The sequence below is a fragment of the Anopheles bellator genome, chromosome 1 (genome assembly GCF_943735745.2).
Source record: "Anopheles bellator chromosome 1, idAnoBellAS_SP24_06.2, whole genome shotgun sequence".
Taxonomy (NCBI): Eukaryota; Metazoa; Arthropoda; class Insecta; order Diptera; family Culicidae; genus Anopheles; species Anopheles bellator.
The window spans coordinates 1,834,067-1,851,272 of record NC_071285.1 but is presented as its reverse complement, the minus strand read 5'-3'; the positions used below and the strand labels follow the sequence as shown (position 1 = coordinate 1,851,272).

General features: G+C 46.2%; 2 protein-coding genes across 8 annotated transcripts; one reads left to right on the top strand and one right to left on the bottom strand.

The window, feature by feature from the left end:
- Positions 1 to 137: 137 nt before the first annotated feature.
- LOC131205732 (uncharacterized) lies at positions 138 to 13,839 on the top strand. 7 transcript variants are annotated; one of them, XR_009156761.1, is made up of 13 exons: positions 138 to 573; positions 2,973 to 3,081; positions 3,167 to 3,534; positions 4,245 to 4,364; positions 4,452 to 4,546; positions 5,314 to 5,523; positions 6,198 to 7,607; positions 8,234 to 8,339; positions 9,085 to 9,162; positions 9,480 to 9,642; positions 10,426 to 10,582; positions 10,895 to 11,265; positions 12,171 to 12,311. XR_009156761.1 is itself a non-coding variant. In XM_058197960.1 (11 exons), exons 1-11 carry the CDS (start codon positions 469 to 471, stop codon positions 12,416 to 12,418), a joined length of 3,012 nt encoding a protein of 1,003 aa, XP_058053943.1. In that variant the 5' UTR covers positions 138 to 468; the 3' UTR covers positions 12,419 to 13,839. The 7 variants fall into 7 exon arrangements, 3 of the variants coding, with proteins under 3 accessions (XP_058053943.1, XP_058053945.1, XP_058053944.1); XR_009156760.1 differs by having other exon boundaries at positions 10,426 to 10,646; positions 10,743 to 11,265; XR_009156759.1 differs by having other exon boundaries at positions 10,426 to 11,265.
- LOC131205733 (probable ATP-dependent RNA helicase DDX27) lies at positions 13,520 to 16,777 on the bottom strand. The gene is made up of 2 exons (XM_058197964.1): positions 15,725 to 16,777; positions 13,520 to 15,494 (listed from the first exon to the last, which is right to left on the bottom strand). Exons 1-2 carry the CDS (start codon positions 16,775 to 16,777, stop codon positions 13,935 to 13,937), a joined length of 2,613 nt encoding a protein of 870 aa, XP_058053947.1. The 3' UTR covers positions 13,520 to 13,934.
- Positions 16,778 to 17,206: the final 429 nt, after the last annotated feature.

Sequence of the window (17,206 nt, the reverse complement as noted above, 5' to 3'; positions counted from 1 at the left end):
ATTGGTTCAAGGGTTGGAGGGGAAAATGGCACTTGGTCAGGTTCGTCATCAGGTTTCGAAGATCAAAGTAAGGTTCAACATCGGATGGACTCTCAAAACAGCCAGAAACCAAGTGCACAGAAAAACTGAGAAAAAAATTTGGCCGGATTCGGACGCGTTTTGTGTGCGCGCGTGTGACAGAATTTCCCGTCGAATTTAACGTAAACAGTGCACAGTGTGAAGTGTCGACGCAATAGTAAACTCTAACGAAACCGTGAACACAACCGAAAGAAGTATAAAGTACCAAGTGCTCGGTAACCCCTTTTCTCTGCTGGATGTGGAAATTGCTACCACCTGAGTGTGCGGTGGTGTGCGTGTCTGTCTGACGTGAAAAGAGTGCGTACGTGCGCGAGGTAGTGTAGGACGGTGTGTATTTGTGAAAATAACCAACAACAATAACAGCAACACAGCGGAATAAGATTGCGCAAAATGCACACGTTCAGCGAAACGGGTACGGGCGTTCCAGCGTTTCTGGCAAAACTCTGGCGCCTGGTTGAAGATAGCGAAACGAACGATTTGATATCATGGAGCACGGTGAGTGTTGTTGTTCTATTGTCGTCCTGGGGTCAATCTGCTGAGTCATTGTGCGTGGTGATTGTCGTGTGGTTCGTTGGTTGGGCAAGTTTTCACCTAACATCCGCAGATGTTGTTCCACAACGGTGCTGTTGCTAGAGCGAGAGGCGAGATGTGGCTCTAGGCAGAGTGTCGGAATGTGCGAACGAGACAGCGCAAGCTCGACGCAATAGTTAAGAGGTGGGGAAAGCGGCTCATAAGGTCGTTGGGAATAGTGTAACAAAGATGGCCGCCCGTATGTTTTTGTCGAAATAAATTCAACCGTTCAACACAGCCGGGCGTTCATCCGTTTCGCGTTCACCCAGAAGGTTCACTCGTTCATTGGACAGCAAACAGTGCTTGCTTCGTGAAACAACAACAAAGTAAACCATCGCCCAAAGGCAAAACAACAGATGACCGATCGATCGCGGGGCCCAGCAACATTGGGTGACCGGTTTTTGATTGTTTCTGTCGGCAGCAGCAAATTACCTGTTTTGTTGTCGTTGTTTTTTCTGCTGGCTCGACACCAAGTCGCCATTGACGTAGTCGCGTGTGTCCTTCGCTGAAGGTTCTTTCGCTAGGGGTGTGCGTGCGCCGTGTACAGACGGTATGATGAAATGCGTGCATGATAGGTTGGGTGAGAATTTAATGATCGATTGATGATTGTTTTTGGAATACTTAACGGAAACGAATCCAGTCCGTAGTCCGTATTTATCCATACAACAGAACCAGATTGTTGTGCCCATACTCTTATAAACAGATCAAGCAAATCTATCTTTTTCCGTAACTTTTATTGGCGACCCACTTTATTTACCCCCACTTGTGATCATTCTATGCCGTCCGCAAGTTCGTGGAATGCATACGGTTCACTCATCGGCAAATCAACAAACCTGTGTCTGTGTTTGTTACCGGTTGGCAGCTCTTTTTTACGTAACGCATCAGGCTGTGTTTTCGTTTTTTGCACCTATTTTATCATTTACAGCAACAGCAAATGGTTCCAACACCACGTCATAGGCCAACATATCGATTTGTTCGCGGCAGTTGACCGCAACTGTGGCCGTATTTGTGCGTGGTTTGTGGTGGCGAAACAATGCCGCACACCAATACCGGCCGGACGGGGATTGCGCTTAGAAAAATATAAACATTCACCCCAGCGGAGAGTGAAATCAAAATCGATCGCAAACATTACAATCCACGCGCACCGTCAACCTTCCTTAGCACAGTCACTTGGCCCCGCTACTGGAAATGAGCTTTTAACAAGAGTCCTTGAAAATGGAAAGTATGCATACAGGATCGCGAGGATCAATTTAGCACGAACACAGTAACGGTACGCGGCGGCCAAGGAGGGCATTGAATAAAACTATGACACTTGAAGGAATTGGAATTTTCCCACAGCTATAGTCTCGGGCTCGACTAAATAGTACGATCATACTGCGATTAACGGCGGTGATAATCGTCGCCGCTACGATTCTCGTTCTATTGCGTCGCGTCGTACTTTCTAACCTACACATGCAACCACATTCACCGGCCTGCGATTGCCGCGGGCAGAGAATAAAAATAGGCCCAACGGCCGCTGATTGTGGTGTGGTGGCCGACAGTCTCCACCACAGCAAAGCACCAAACATTGAATACACCTACAAATTGAGGCATTTCGATTCGCACAGGCGCGCTATTGGTTTAGGGAGGTTTTGGATATTCTTTTTTGCATTTGGCTGACAGACGATACGAATTGAGTTATTGTAAGAGAAATGGTCGTTGTCTTGTTATGTAAATTTCATAGATTTATTTTTAATTTCTACAGGCCACTATTGCCCTGTGTCATCACTCTGTTTTGTCTCATTTTGTTCGGCGTTGAACCATGCCCAACACTACTGAATAATGAACCAGAGTCAACAGTAAGGGGCCGGCATTAGCTCAACAACCTTCCTTATCAATACGAGCTTACAGTGGAAACGCACGGCATAGTTCTGCGAGGCAAACCGCAACCAACGATAATTATTGTTTGTGGGTTTTATTCTGGCTTCTTTTTGTGACTGATTTCGTTTTTCTGGTCAATGAAACGATGTAGCATCCTACTAAAAAGTTACCTCACAGATAAGTTATCTTTCTTATCGGTCGAAGGTAACCGATCATCGCAATCAATTTTTAGCAGCGCAAACTTGTAGTTCTGTTGCAAATGGGAAAAAGGACTACATTCCGCTTGTGCTTTCGGCAACCGTGTCCGATACGCTGTAATCTCTCTCAAAACTCAGTTGTGGTTCTGCGCGAATCAACGACACCAACCAACCAATTTCATGTCTCAGGCAACATAATTGTGTTCCAAGACAGCTCAAGCGCTCACTATCCAATCTAACAAGTTTGTCGCTCTTTTTGTTATGCAGGATGGTCGCAGTTTCATCATCCAGAATCAGGCACAGTTCGCCAAAGAACTGTTGCCGCTTAACTACAAACACAACAATATGGCCAGCTTTATTCGGCAGTTGAACATGTGTGAGTGTTACTCTTCCACAGTCTGGTTTCGCCCATTGCTCCTTCCGAACTGCGAATGAGATTTTTGTTGCGTTTCTGCTTCCAGATGGTTTCCACAAAATCACATCGATTGACAATGGCGGCTTGCGGTTCGACAAGGACGAGATGGAGTTTACACATCCCTGTTTCCAGAAGGACCATCCGTACCTGCTGGAGCACATTAAGCGCAAGATTGCTACCTCGAAGCAGCAACAGTTGCAGCAAGCACAGCAGCACCAGCAGCTGCAGGACGACAAAAGCGCCATGAAGCTGGAGGCGGTCAGCCGGGTGCTGAGCGAGGTGAAAAACATGCGTGGCCGGCAAGATTCCCTTGACTCCCGTTTTCAGACGATGAAGCAGGAGAACGAGGCTCTCTGGCGTGAGATTGCGATCCTCCGCCAGAAGCACCACAAGCAGCAGCAGATTGTTAACAAGGTAAGGTTGCGTAGCACGGTGTGGGCTACTCTACGTGACCCACCGTCGTCGGGCCGGCAAGTTGGTCAATGCATGTGTGAATTTATTACAAGCTCAATATTGTTTCTCTCAAACCCTCCGCCTCGGTCGTGTAACGAATCAGTTGTCGCGGTGGCATTTGAATATTTTAATTTTATGTTGATAATTTCCTCAACTCGTGCACGCACCCTCCGCAGGGCCCCGTGAGGAGGCCCGATTTTTGCAGATGCCAACTGCCTTTACCCTACAAACGATCTTTCAAAAGTAAAGTTATGTATTTATACGCACCGATGGTTGGTTTTTAACGAATAATTTGGCCTCGTGAAGTCACTCTTCCATAAACGGAGGATTGATTATTGGTCGTATAATTTCATCTGATTGCGCCCAGTCCAGTCAACGCTTTAAGCGTTGGTGACGGTTTCTTCCTCTTCCAATCCGCGGTTCGGACAGGCTTTGCAAACCAAATTTTTTGATATTTGAAACGACGGCGGGGTCGTTTCATGATATGCTGTTATGTTCAGTTTGGCTTCGTCTGTAGCAATTGTCAGCGTGTCAAACTGATGTTTTAATTCGTGCAGAACAAAGGTTCAAGCATCTGTTTCACGCTGCAGTCTTCGGAATGTTCAGAATAATCTGACATAGATCATTGGCCTTTGGCACAACATCCCGACTTAACTGTGTTTGTTCTTCAGCTCATCCATTTCTTGGTCACAATCGTTCAACCATCACGCGGAGGCCTCGGTACGATGGGCAATGGCAACAACAAGCGCCGATTCCAGCTTATGATCAACGAGGCACCACAACAGGCCAAAGTAAGTGACACACGAATGTTGCTGCGAAGCATCTGTTCTTTGTTGTTCTGTTTCCGTGCTGGCAATGTTGTATTTTCTCATTTTCAGGTTAAAAAGCAACATGACTTTACTGATAGTGCAACCATTGAGGAATTGGGCGAAGCATTGGAAGAAGTGGCCTACGCGAATCAGCAAGATCTACTGTAAGTAACATCCACAGAAGATTCTTTTGATGCACATTTTATGTTTATAACAACCAATAGCTATTATGCATTGCATAAAACCCTTACTCGCGGTGCGTCTTATTTCAGACGTGTCGGAGACGAGATAATGATTTACGTTTGTAGCATGATATCTTTAGCGATCAACTTTAGTTAGGCCAAATTATGATGGTTTATGTTTCGAATCGATCGATTAGTACATTTTTGTCGACTTTCACTGCCTCGTGGTGTATTTTGTTCACTCCAATCAACACTCCATACCGGTGATAATCCGCTTTGTAAAGTCATTTCCAGTTACCACCTATTGCGTTCTGTCCCGTTTCACTATCGGCTTGCCCTGGATTCAGTATTTTGATTTACTTAGCATAATTAAAAGCCTCTATGTATAGTTTCGCATGATTATTTTTAAGTTTCTTGACACTGACAAGTTCGTTAGAATTGAGTTAATCAAAATGTAGATCGTACTTTATTTGCTTAGTTGTAGTTTGTTGTTGTTGTACCGCAGTATTGTAATCGAAGCCCTAGAAAACTATCGTTTGACCGCCTTGTGTTTGTTTTTATTGCATTTTAATTTGTAACATCGTTCTGTTTTTTCCTTTGCTTCATTTTGGCTGTCGCTTCAGCCGAGTATCCTCTGCGTTTTATCAACAAGTATTCGCCTTGATCCAAAACTCTCTACCATTTTCTGCTCGTACCGTGGAGTTTTTCTATTTGTTCTTGCATCTTCTTGCCTACCACTCCTGTTGCAGGTCGAAACAAGACAAGAGCAAGAAAGTCAAAGTTATCCCCGTCATGTCCGGTCAAATCGTGCCCACCTCATCGTCCGTCGGCACTACGTCCGCCGTTACTGGCAAGGGGACTTCAGCTAGTGGCGCTAATAGTAGCGCAATCGTTAGGACCGTTAATGGTAGTAGCATTGTCAAGGAGAATATAGCACCGGGCGTCAAGAAAGCGAAAAGGTAATGATCGAAGCGAAAAATGGCCACCAAAACTGATCGCCACTTCACTTCCGACCTCTGGTTTTCCCGCTTCCTTTCGCTACCCTACACTATTGGCGGAAGAAACCTATTTTCGATGGAAGAATTTATATGGATTTATGAAACCAAACCGTGCTTTAAATGTTAAGTCTTTTGATTTGTTTAGGATATTTTCGTTTTTCTGCTCCTGTCCCGTTGTTTCACTTTGCAAAGTCCGTGGTTCGATGCGAGATTTATTCTGATCCTCGCGATTTTTGTGTTTAATGTTGTCTTATTCTTATGTTGTATTTCATAAAACGATCATCGTACATTTTTCATATTTTGTGCTATATACTACGTCCATTCGTTATCAGTATAGTGACAGTAGTGAGTAGCAAAAATAGCAAAACAACAACAATTCATACATTATATAAATAAGAAACAACAAGTGCGGAAACCGCGGAAAAGAATCCATAAAGCGACTCTGAGTTCCCAACAAACACTATGCTCTTAATAAGTGAAACTAATGAGTAGGGAAAATTATGTTTAAGGAACCACCAACCGATGCTTCTATAAGGCTTACCTCTCATCTTGAACACTCCTCAGAAAAAAAACAGGGCTAAATTATTTTTTTGGTTAGACTGACAGAGATTTTCTATAATTCTGTTGTGCAACAGGAATTCGGAAATACCAGAGATCTCGTCACCGATGTCGCAACAGGGACGTTCGCCGTATCGCACAGTAACACCATCGCTCTCCGCCGGCAGTCCCACTGGCAGCGTCGCTAGCAGTACCAGCGGAGGAGCCGTCTACGGTGGCAACAATGGTGGTGGTGAAGATGGTGACCTAGACGAAGAAGTGTTCTCTCCCCACGGATTGAATAGTGCTCCGAGTATGGCGAAACAACCGCGCAGTAACAGATCGAATGGCGCACGAAACAACGGTACGAATCAGGCGCCACTTAGTTTGATCGAGTTGATCGAAAGTACGGTCAATGGCGCCGACGACGATGAGGAGGAAGCCATCTACGGGGACGAAGACGTCGATCAACACGCCGCCTATCTGGTGGATCATGTGGACGAAGTAGCGAACCCAGAGATTGGTGCGATGTATCAAGATAACGGTGAAAACGACATGATGCTAAACACTCCGATGGTGCTTCGAGAGATGGAAAAGCAAGAGCAATTGAAGCAGCAACGGGAGCGCCAACGGCAACAGCAACAGTCGACTGGGAAAGGCGGAGAAAGCTTACTAAAGGGTGTGACGATGGCTACGAGAAGTGGCAGGCCGCAGCGTAGCGTCGTTGGACAGAAAAGTCTTTTGACCGCGAGAACCGCAGCACCCGCAGTAGTACCTATGAAGACGGGCAGAACTGTCCCAAAATCTACCGTAGCACCTGTCGCGGTTTCCAAAGGAGTAAAGAGGATTAGCGTTGGAGGAAGCGTCAAGAAACAATCGCTGGCCGCGAACAACGATCAACCGCAACAGATCGGTGTGGCACCAGCTGGACCGTCAAACTACAGCGGAAAAGGCCAAGGCAGCAGTAACAACAGCCCATCGCCTCCACTGGCGGCCGTAGTTGGTCCATCTTTCGATAGTGGCGATGTATTCGTTACGACACCTGCCGATGTCGTCCCGGGTGATATATTCGAGGATAGCAGCGATCAGACGATGGGGTCTGGACTAGGAGTGAAGGATGGCAATGGCAACGGTAAACGATCGCCGATGCTCGGTTCGTTCAGCCTCGTCGACGGAGGATTCTATAATCCGAACGTTAACATGAACGAAATGAAGGCCTCACTCCAGAGACAGCAACTGCAAGGACAGCAAGGTGTCCAACAGGGCGGCGTACAGCAGGTTCCAACAGCTATCGGCGATGGGCTAGACAATGGAGAAACCCACGATGATGAATTTGATGAAAATTCTCTCGATTCTAATATGATGCTGAATCAGGCCACCGGCAACCAGCAACACCAAGATCAGCAGCAGCAGCAACAGCTGCAGCTCCAGATGCAACCGCAGCAGCAAGATCAACAATTATCGAAGTTCGTCAGTAATGATGCAGACATGTCCCGTTTAAACACGGTGTTAGTACTTTTATGACAATTGAATCTGATATACTGAGCGGTGCACCGCCCTTTGATTGCCTTCGTCGTCAAAATACCAACACCGAGGTTTTACCGAGTACACAAAAGATGTCACACATTCGAGCTCTCCACGTGCTCCACTTTCAATGTACATTTATGTATTACAAATCATTCATGTCTGTATCTGCATCCCCATGCATTGAATCAGGAGCATTCACTCCTTCGTTGGGCGATCCACGATCTTCGTTTTTCCCAGTAATCATTTTGCTTTAGGGAGGGCTTGTTCTGCTTCTGTCAACTAACCATCCTCAATGATCCGTCTTACTATTTAGTTCTTTTCGTTCGCTTATGGTGGTCATTCCAAATCGTCAAATGATTATGAGTGATCGTGATCGTGATCGTGATCGTGGTGAATCATTTATGCACAAGGAATCACGAGAAAATCGTGATTAGCATCTACGGTTAAAGACTGTTGGTGGGACAATGGAGAGCTCGGTACGCCAAGGGATAGCGACGAAATTAATCGAAGGGCATTGCACCTCTCTTCTGTTTTGTTTCTTCCACTATCAATGTTCTTGTTTCTTTTCCTGTGCGTATGTTGTTTCTTTGTTGCGCTTTCGTTTTAGGGCTGAATACGGACAGCACATTGACACGGTACAGAACGATCTCGATTCATTGAGAGAGCTGCTGAAAGGAGACAACTATCAGATGGACGCGAATGCCCTGCTCGGGGTAAGTGTGATGAAAGGCTATAAAATGGGCGCTTTACTAGCCTTGAGGGACGAACGGCTGTTCGTACGCACGTTAATGCTTGTGTGCTATCGACCGTTATCGGATGATCAGTCTGCGGACCATTCAACTTTTCTTCGATTTTAATTCTGCATATTGAAAAATTGTCAACTATTTTTTTCCAAAACATTGATACATTTTCTTAATTCAACCACCTTTGGACGTTGTTTGGTGAATGTTTTTGTACAATTCATCAGCAGGCAGCTTCAATCAAATGGTCAACTGTTTTAATTGACTTGCCATTGGTTGCATATTTTCAAGGCCTACCAAGGCCGCCATTGGTTGGTGTGCTTTGTCACATAGGACAATATTACCCGATTTTTCAAACAAGCTTAAAATAAACTCCTTTTTCATGCTTGACATTTTTTCTTCTCTTCCTAATATGAATGTAAACCCCAAATGTCGTCCTAAATCAATTCACAAACCGAAACCGAAAACTCAATCAAAAAATTGACACTTTTTTGCTTGGAATTTGATATTTTGGTATAAATCAATAACCCTTGTTGTACTACACTGCATACTCCTATGGCGCTGATGATGATGACGATGATGGCGCTGTTGCTGATGATCGTGGAGCAACTACTACATCCCGAATGCCGGAATTGGATTATTAATATCTTCACAAAAACATACATTTTAAACAAAACATGAACAATCCAACCCGATCGATGATGATCGACGCACACAGACGGCAAACTCGACGACACCTCCGTACGGTCGAGTGTACTTCCCGTCATGCCCGTTTGATCAGGATACCCTCAATAAGGTTAGGACCGATGTAAGCATTAGAGACTAAGACCTTCGGTCCTGTGGCTCACGAGACGGGCGCATATGAAACGGATAGGAAAAGCAAGAACGAGAAACTTGTCGTCGATCGTTTATGTCAATGTTTAACTCCTCGTATGTTTGATTGGTTTTTATATGTGGAAATACCCAAAATGCAAAAACTTATCAACCTTCTAACCGCGAAACAAACTCAATATTTCGCAACACGTTTCAATCGATCGTTGGCGTTGTTGTCGGCCGTTTTCGACAATGTTTCCTCCTTCATCTACAGCACTTCCATGTTTGTATGTTTTCCAGCTTTTCAACAACAACAATGAAGATATGCTCAACTATGATTTCCCAATGAATCTGCCGGATTTGATGACGGACGAACAACAGCAGCAACATCAGCAGCAACAGCTACAGCAACAACAGCAAGGCAGCAATGAAAAGTCGACAACATCTGACAGCCCGGCCCCAGGTACGCTAGACCGGTAACCAGTTGCGGCGAACGGCCGTTACTGTAGTGAACGAGACATCCGTAATCAAACAGTCATTCAAACTTTTCCATGATTCGGGACTTGTTTCCCAAACTCTAGTTTGTATGCGGAAAGTTTAAAGACATAGTTTCTAGATCATTAAAATCATTGTGCTTCTTCATGAACCACGCACTGTCACTGTGCAGATGAAACCTTTCCCACTATTATCCAACATTTTACTTCCATTCTTTAATGTAAGCATCCTTTTTCTCACACGCAGCAGCGTCTATAAGAAAGATTCTGAACTGTCGATCGGTCAGTTGTTCCTTTTTCCACTTCCTTCCTCATTTCGCTTCCCTTGTATCGTTTTTTTCTAGACGCTTTTGTTCTGGATAAAATGATCTTCTTCCAAATGATAAGTTAGTTACTTTACTTGATAAGACATATGTTTTTTTTCAATATCGTTTACTGATTAGTTATTTGAGCTTTGGTTGTTTTCACCTAAAATTAAAAGCTGTCGAAACACGTTTCCACTTTGTGTCCTCGGTACTACCACCGCATTCGGTGTGTCGCGTAGGACGGGTTTTGAAGGTTGTAAGGTAACTAAACTCTAAAGCCGAAACAAACAGCCCTGCTGAGCAATCTACACACACACATACACCCTCCTCGCAAGATACTGTCCCGCCAACCTGCCTGATTGTACCCACAGTTGAACAAAATAATTCAACTTGCCTTGCCAACTCACAGAATCTCTAATCACAATCTGACCTTCTTCCTTTCCACAGGAATGTCTGTTGCGATGCAAAGATATGGTTGATGATGAGATGGGGATGATATGAAATAAAATGGTTGGAACAAAGAGCATGAGGATAGGATTTTGAGAGCAGGATTTCAATGAGAGATCGACCTCCAACGATCGCGACTGTGATCATCAATAAAAGGGTAATCCCCCGCGTGCGTGCATGTTAAAGCGACAGAGAGAGAAAGAGAGCTTCTGTGTGTGATCGTGCGTGTCACAAACTCGTGAGATCACAAGCGAACTACTAACAATAAACCCACAATCTCTCACTCTCTCTTTCTCGCTGGTACACAATTGGCCAAGGATCAGAAATGTAACCCATGAATTGTGTCATAAAGATGGAAGAAAGCTGTTTCATTTGCTGTCCATTGCTTCCCAAGCTCCGATTTTTTTTGAAAATGTGCACCTTCGATCACTAGTTAATGTATCTCTCCGACTTTGCTGTCTTTGAAAAGCTAATGATGCCATTACACAGTTATGTTGACAATGAGAATAAGAATGAAGAAGCGTGCCGGCATGCTGCAGACGACTGCCGTTATTTGAGGAGAGCTTGGATTTGGTCGGTTTGGTCGGGCTAAAGAAAGTAGAACTTGTAGGCGAATGGCCCTCCGTCGGTGATCGTCGTCCTAGTCTTCGTCGTCGTCGTCGTCGTCGTCGTCGGTGGCGGTTGAGTATAGCGCGCGCGCGAAAGGAAGAAAAGGAGAACAAGAAACCCACAAGTACAACGGTAGAAAGGAGGAGATATGGCCACGATGGTCTCTGTCATGGAACAGTTAGAAAAAAAGATACGGACACAGAACTCGAACGGTCACCTGCTGGGCACAAGGTACTGTCGTAGTATATTACTCTTTTGCATTCACCATCTAAACAAAGGGCAATTTATTATTTTGTTTAACTTTTGTTCCGTTGTACACGTTTCGTTTGATTGATCTTTAAAACTACATACTTACACAAACACAAAAAGAAACATGTATCTTTTACAACACTACATTATCTCTCCTCATCTCCTGCCATCTTATCCTTATTCCTTATCCTCATTTGTGTACCGAAAAGTGAGGTATTTTGCAGGGAGCAAAGAGATAACAAGAATGTGAAGTAAAGGGGAACACATCTACTGAAAGAGGTTTTAAAAGCAAAAGTCTCAGGTCCGTATGATTACGATCGTTTTACTTGAAGATGGTACATCAGGTATTTCCATTCCTTTCCATTTAATTGACGATCTAGAAATAAATTTCTCCTCTTTTCATCAAAAGAATATTCAAAGTTCCTAACTAAAGATTGATATGCCTGTGTGCCTCGTGTTTGGAATGAATAAATGGTTACGGTTTGAATGGTGGACAAATCAGGAAATATAGCTGAGGCCTTCCTTCATCCAGAAGCATAGGTCATCGGGTTGAACATTGCTTAAGATTGCGATTGTGTGCGGCCAACAAGCAACAGCAGTGTGTGAGCGAGAACAATGAGAGCTTTTATTGTTTATAAGGCATTTATTTTAATTAATCCTTGAACAACAACAAACAAATTAAATTCAAAACTTCAGTATCGACATCCGTAATGCGAGTTTACCGTTTTAGTGTACTTAGACATTATTAACCAATTCTGAACAATCAAACCTATATCGACAGTTACTAATTATTCATCTTTTTGTCGTTTTTTTTCCTCACATCTCCCGTCAACATTCGCGCTCTGAAACTTTTGAAATTCTGCCAATAACTGGTGACCCATCAACAGGAGGACAAATCATGGCTTACAGAAAGGGTAATTCGAACGGTAATTTGTACAACAACAACGGCGCCATCGGTCTGAATGGGCTTGCTCACAACGATACAAACGACGCATCTGGTTTGCTCGGTGGCAACAATTTGATTGGCACCGACGGAACCATCGTCAGCGGAGACTACATCGATTTGAATGAGTTACTAAACATGGATCCGAATCCTGGTGCTTACTACAGCGATGAGAACTCACTGGTTGCCTAATCGGTAACCACCTGCATACATCTCTTTATCTTGATTGATAATCATACGGGGACATTCTAAACATCATGTTCGAAGAGGAGCTCCGCTGCAATATTCAGCGATCAGCGACATGAGGCTAGCTGGATCTTTGGGAGAGCACCTATTAGATCGATGGGGGCAGAGTACAGCCTAGGTATGGACAAACCGCTGCAGTTCCGCCCGTCCAAGTGGTGTAAAAATTAGTCGAGCCCTCGTATCGAATGGATCCTTTAAATCATGGAAATGGATCGTTCAACAAGTAACCAAACGTACCAAGTTCAAATCCAACCCTTTCGATAGAAGATCAATAGATCAATGGTTGCTCTCATCATAGATATCCAAACTTACACATTACTTTAAACATTTCGTTGCGCCCTACAAAGCGCACCACAAATTTACTACGCAACCTAAAATGAATGCGTTTTCTTTTGTTTAAACATCAGACCGGGTGCCCGGATCCCCGCTGGAGCCGTCGTTCTGTAAATAGGGAAGATAGGAAGTTCGATAGAATGCAAGAAAACGTGTACCTGAGAGCAAAAGAGAGACAGAGAGGCGGCCGATTTTGTTAGTGTACGACGAGAGAATCCCGATTGAATCTGGCATCGGGCATTAGTGCGAGTGCCGTGCCGACGTTCGTTTTACGTCGCCTTACGTTTGGTAGATAGTCCGTTAGTTATTTCTCTGGTCCCCACCCAAAAAACACGAAGTAATCACAGAAAAATAACATGGTGAAGGATGCTACAAAGCAGAACAAGAACTATTATAACAAAGATATTCTATTACAACATTATCTTATACTCTTACTAAATAGGCAAATCGTTAGGCCAATGTCCAATAAGATAACCGGTCATTGAAGCGGTTGTCCTGTTTAACGTTTGTCAATTATAGTGTCTGATCTTTTTACATATATCCGTGCTGTTTGCGCGTGGCTGGTCGACCTGGCCTTTGAACAGTACGACGATCCTTCGCTCCTAACATTTGTAGTGGTACTGTAGAACGTACTGCATTTCAGAGGACAAAAAGGACGTTTCGTTTCTAGGTTAAGGTCTCCCGCGACGGCAGTTTTGTTTCTTTTGCTTGAGTTTTCGTGTTTTATTAATGTTTCCACCATTCATAAGTAAATAACGATTAATAGTATATCCCTCGTAGCACTCTCGTGCAATGGGAGTCTTTCAGTTATTATCGGCAATTCAGTGTGTCACTTTTTCGATTAACAATTTGATTGAACAAAAAGAAAAGAACATTATGTGCATTATTCAGGTAATAGACACTAGCGCGGGAACTGGAGGAGCAAATGTGTATATGCATGCGAGGCAAAGTTTGGCCAAATGGATGGCCAAACGTAAGATTAGATTATGTGTGGAAGGTACGAGAATATAATATGTACATTAAACGCTTGGACACTAAAAAGGATCTCAGCGGTCGGCTATTTATTTCATGCTGAAAGAGGACCGTCGTAACTCATCCGCATCCGGTACAACACATCCGATCAAGCGCATCACTTGCGCTTGCCCCCCTTGTTACCAAATTTGCCCTTCGAACCTCCCTTGTGGCCGCCGCCTCCAGCTTTCGGGGCTTTCTGGCCGAACGTTTTGCCCTTGTTGTGCCTGTTGAGGCCCTGCTTGTTGCGGAACTTTTCCGCACTGATCTTCACGCCGCTCATCTTGCGCTTGTCTACTTTGTCCATCTTTTGTTTCTTCGTTGCGTCGTAGCGAAGCTTTTTCACGTTCTTCGAGCCCACGTCGGTCAGATCGCGCTCGAAGTGGGTAAAGTTCTTCGACTTTTTGTTCCGCTTGCCACCAGCGCCACCTGCGCCGTTCACCGCCGCTGGCCGCCGATCATCACCATCGTCGGTGGCCGTGACGCGCGTAGGACGATTGCGAATCTTGGCAAGCTTCGCCTGCACCATCGACACCTTGCGCAGTTCCTCGAGGGCACGCTCCTTGGCCTGCTGTTTGGGCGTTTTGTTGTCAGCGGCCGCTGCCGACGCCTTTCCTGCACTCGCTTTGCCGGGACGGGCAGTCGGGGTCAGCTTCGGTTTCTTCATCCGCTCCTGGTGATATCGCACCGGATCGAAATCGTCATCATCTTCCTTGCCGCGGCGCTTCCGCTTTTTAGCCTGTCGCTTCTCTTTCTCCTCCGCCGCGTCCTTGCCCTCGAGGCGGAACTTTTCGTCCCGCTTTTCGCGTAACGTCTGGAACCACTCCCGGGGCGGTCCATCTGCGTTCGGGGCCGGCAATCCCTTCAGTTTACGCTCCGCACTGGTCAGCTGCTGCTCCGCCTGCCGGAGCATCTTTTCCGCTCGCTCCTCCGCCAGCACCTTGTCAATTTCCGACTCCAGGGCAGCGACCTTCGCCCGATACTTGTCGACTATCTCAGCCGGAATGATGCGGTTCTTGACCGGATTGGACGCATTCTTCACGATGTCCTTCACGATCCGGCGCTCGAGCTCACCGGCCAGCGATACCGACACACCTGCCCGACCGGCCCGCGCCGTCCGGCCCACACGGTGAATGTAATGCTCCATCGTGGGCGGCATCACGAAGTTGATGACCGTCGTAACGCCACTAATGTCAAGACCACGGGCGGCAACGTCCGTTGCGACCAGCACATCGATCTGTTCGTCCTTGAACGCCTTCAGGGACTCGAGACGCTGCGCTTGCGTCAGGTCGCCGTGAAGTTCGCCTGCCTTTACGCCCAGCAGTCCAAGCAGGATGCGCAACCGATGAGCGGTCCGTTTTGTCTGCACAAACACCATACAGTGGTCGTGGAACGTGCGGCAAACGAGGGCGGCCAGAATAGGTTCACGATCTGCTTCACGGCCCTCGCGCACACGGATAAACTCCTGGCGCAGGTTGAACGCGACCGTTTGGTTATTGTTGACGAATATTTTGACGGGCTTCTTGAGCGACACGGCGGCCAAATCTTTCACCTCCTCCGTCATCGTGGCTGAGAAGAGCATCGTTTGCCGGGTGGCCGAACAGCTTCGAATGATTTCTTTCATCTGCTCGGCAAAGTACTCGTCCAGCATACGGTCGGCTTCGTCAAGAATCAGGATCTGCGAACGAAAAGGGAAGCATTTCTACAGCGACCAGTACCAAATGGTAGCCCCAGTTTCATGTTGCTCTATTGTATCAGCGGTGAGACGACGATCGCTCGGCGATCGAGATCACTTCACCCTAAGGCGTCATCTTCCAACCGTCAACCGGTCGCTCTGAGCGCAAGGAATTTTCATCATTATAAAGCAAAGACGGAAGCTTAAGCCGTGCCGTTTGGCGTCATCCTTACCTCAATCGAATCCAGTGAGAAGCTGGGCGTATTTTTGATGTGATCAATCAACCGTCCCGGTGTGGCAATGACGATGTCGGGATTCGTCCGCAGCACCGCTTCCTGCGCCTTCACATCCAAACCACCGATCGCGATGCCCACCTCGACGCTGGTGAACTGTGTTAGCTGTTTGGTCACCTGGTAAACCTGCGCACCGAGCTCACGGGTCGGCACGAGCACCAACACGCGCGTCACGGCTTGGGCCGCGTTTGGTTTGTACAGTAACCGCTCCAGCGTGGGCAGCATATAGGCGGCCGTTTTTCCGGTTCCGGTAGCGGCACAACCGCAAATATCGCGCCCGAGCAGTGCGATCGGAATGGTGGCCGCTTGAATCGGTGTCGGATAGATGTACCCCAGGGCACCGATCGCTTTCATGAGCGGTCGTGACAGGTCCATCTGGTAAAACGATTGTATGTGTTCGTTCGCGCCTTCCGCTTCCTCGAAGTAATCCTTGGCGCCATCCTCCGTTTCCTCCTTCACCTCAACCGATGGGACGGTGTCCCCGTTTGCGGCAGCCGCCCGTGCTTTTTTGCCTTTACGCTCCTTCACCTTCATGTAATCGTGCTTAAGCTCGTCGTCGGACAGGTCGACCTCCGCATCCACCACCGCAGCCTTATCGTCACCGTCCGCATCGCCCAGGGCATCCGCTTCCTCCTGTGTGCGACCCCGGATCACGTCGGCAATCTTGTCGTCCACCTTACCGCGGTTTTTGCGCTTCACGAAGCGCATCAAATCGTCCCACGTGTCGTGGTTGTACTCCTTGACCGACGATACGAACTGAAACGTGCCATCAAAGTCCCCTTTCTTGGCCGTCCGCATCTTGGTCGGTTGATAGTCCACCTCAACGTCGGATTCCTCCGAAAAGTCTTCCACCTCGTCCTCCTCGTTGATGGTTTTGATGAGATCCATCTCACGATTCACGGCACCCGGTTCCGGTTCGTCGGAAACCGCCACCGGCGTCACGACTTTTTTCGTTTTCCCAGCGGTCGGTTTTTGTTTTTTCTCTTTTCTCATTGTTTTGGCACTACGGTGGAAATCTGAAATGTGAAAAACGGGAAAACAGCGGCACCGTTCGGATCGGTTTCTCTCGATGAACAAACCGCCGGAACGCACGTGTGTTTACAAAACGGTTCGATGTGACAAATGTCAGAATTTTACCAGCGATTTCTACCCGAAATCTACGGCGGCTCGAAAACCGGATCTCAGGAACTCAGTCGAGTTCCGCAAGTGCTCGAATACTGTCAGTACAGAAAGCCACTATAAAAGGTATTGTACTTTACTAATAATGGGAAATAGGTAAATCACATTCAAACAAAATTCTGTAATCAAATGTGCTAAGAAGCAGACGTATTTAAGGGAAGTATTTAAGAAGTCGAATTCCTGAAACGATCGGCTAGTGATAAAACTGTCCTACTGTCATTTGTTTCTCCATTTCTTTTCATC

Excerpts from the sequence above, each read along its gene's own strand:
- LOC131205732 (XM_058197960.1), top strand. The coding sequence starts at position 469 with ATGCACACGTTCAGCGAAACGGGTACGGGCGTTCCAGCGTTTCTGGCA. Across the intron at positions 574-2,972 it reads ATTTGATATCATGGAGCACG|GATGGTCGCAGTTTCATCAT; the intron begins GTGAGTGTTGTT and ends TTTGTTATGCAG. Across the intron at positions 4,365-4,451 it reads AGGCACCACAACAGGCCAAA|GTTAAAAAGCAACATGACTT; the intron begins GTAAGTGACACA and ends TCTCATTTTCAG.
- LOC131205733 (XM_058197964.1), bottom strand. The coding sequence starts at position 16,777 with ATGAGAAAAGAGAAAAAACAAAAACCGACCGCTGGGAAAACGAAAAAA. Across the intron at positions 15,495-15,724 it reads TCTCACTGGATTCGATTGAG|ATCCTGATTCTTGACGAAGC; the intron begins GTAAGGATGACG and ends TTTCGTTCGCAG.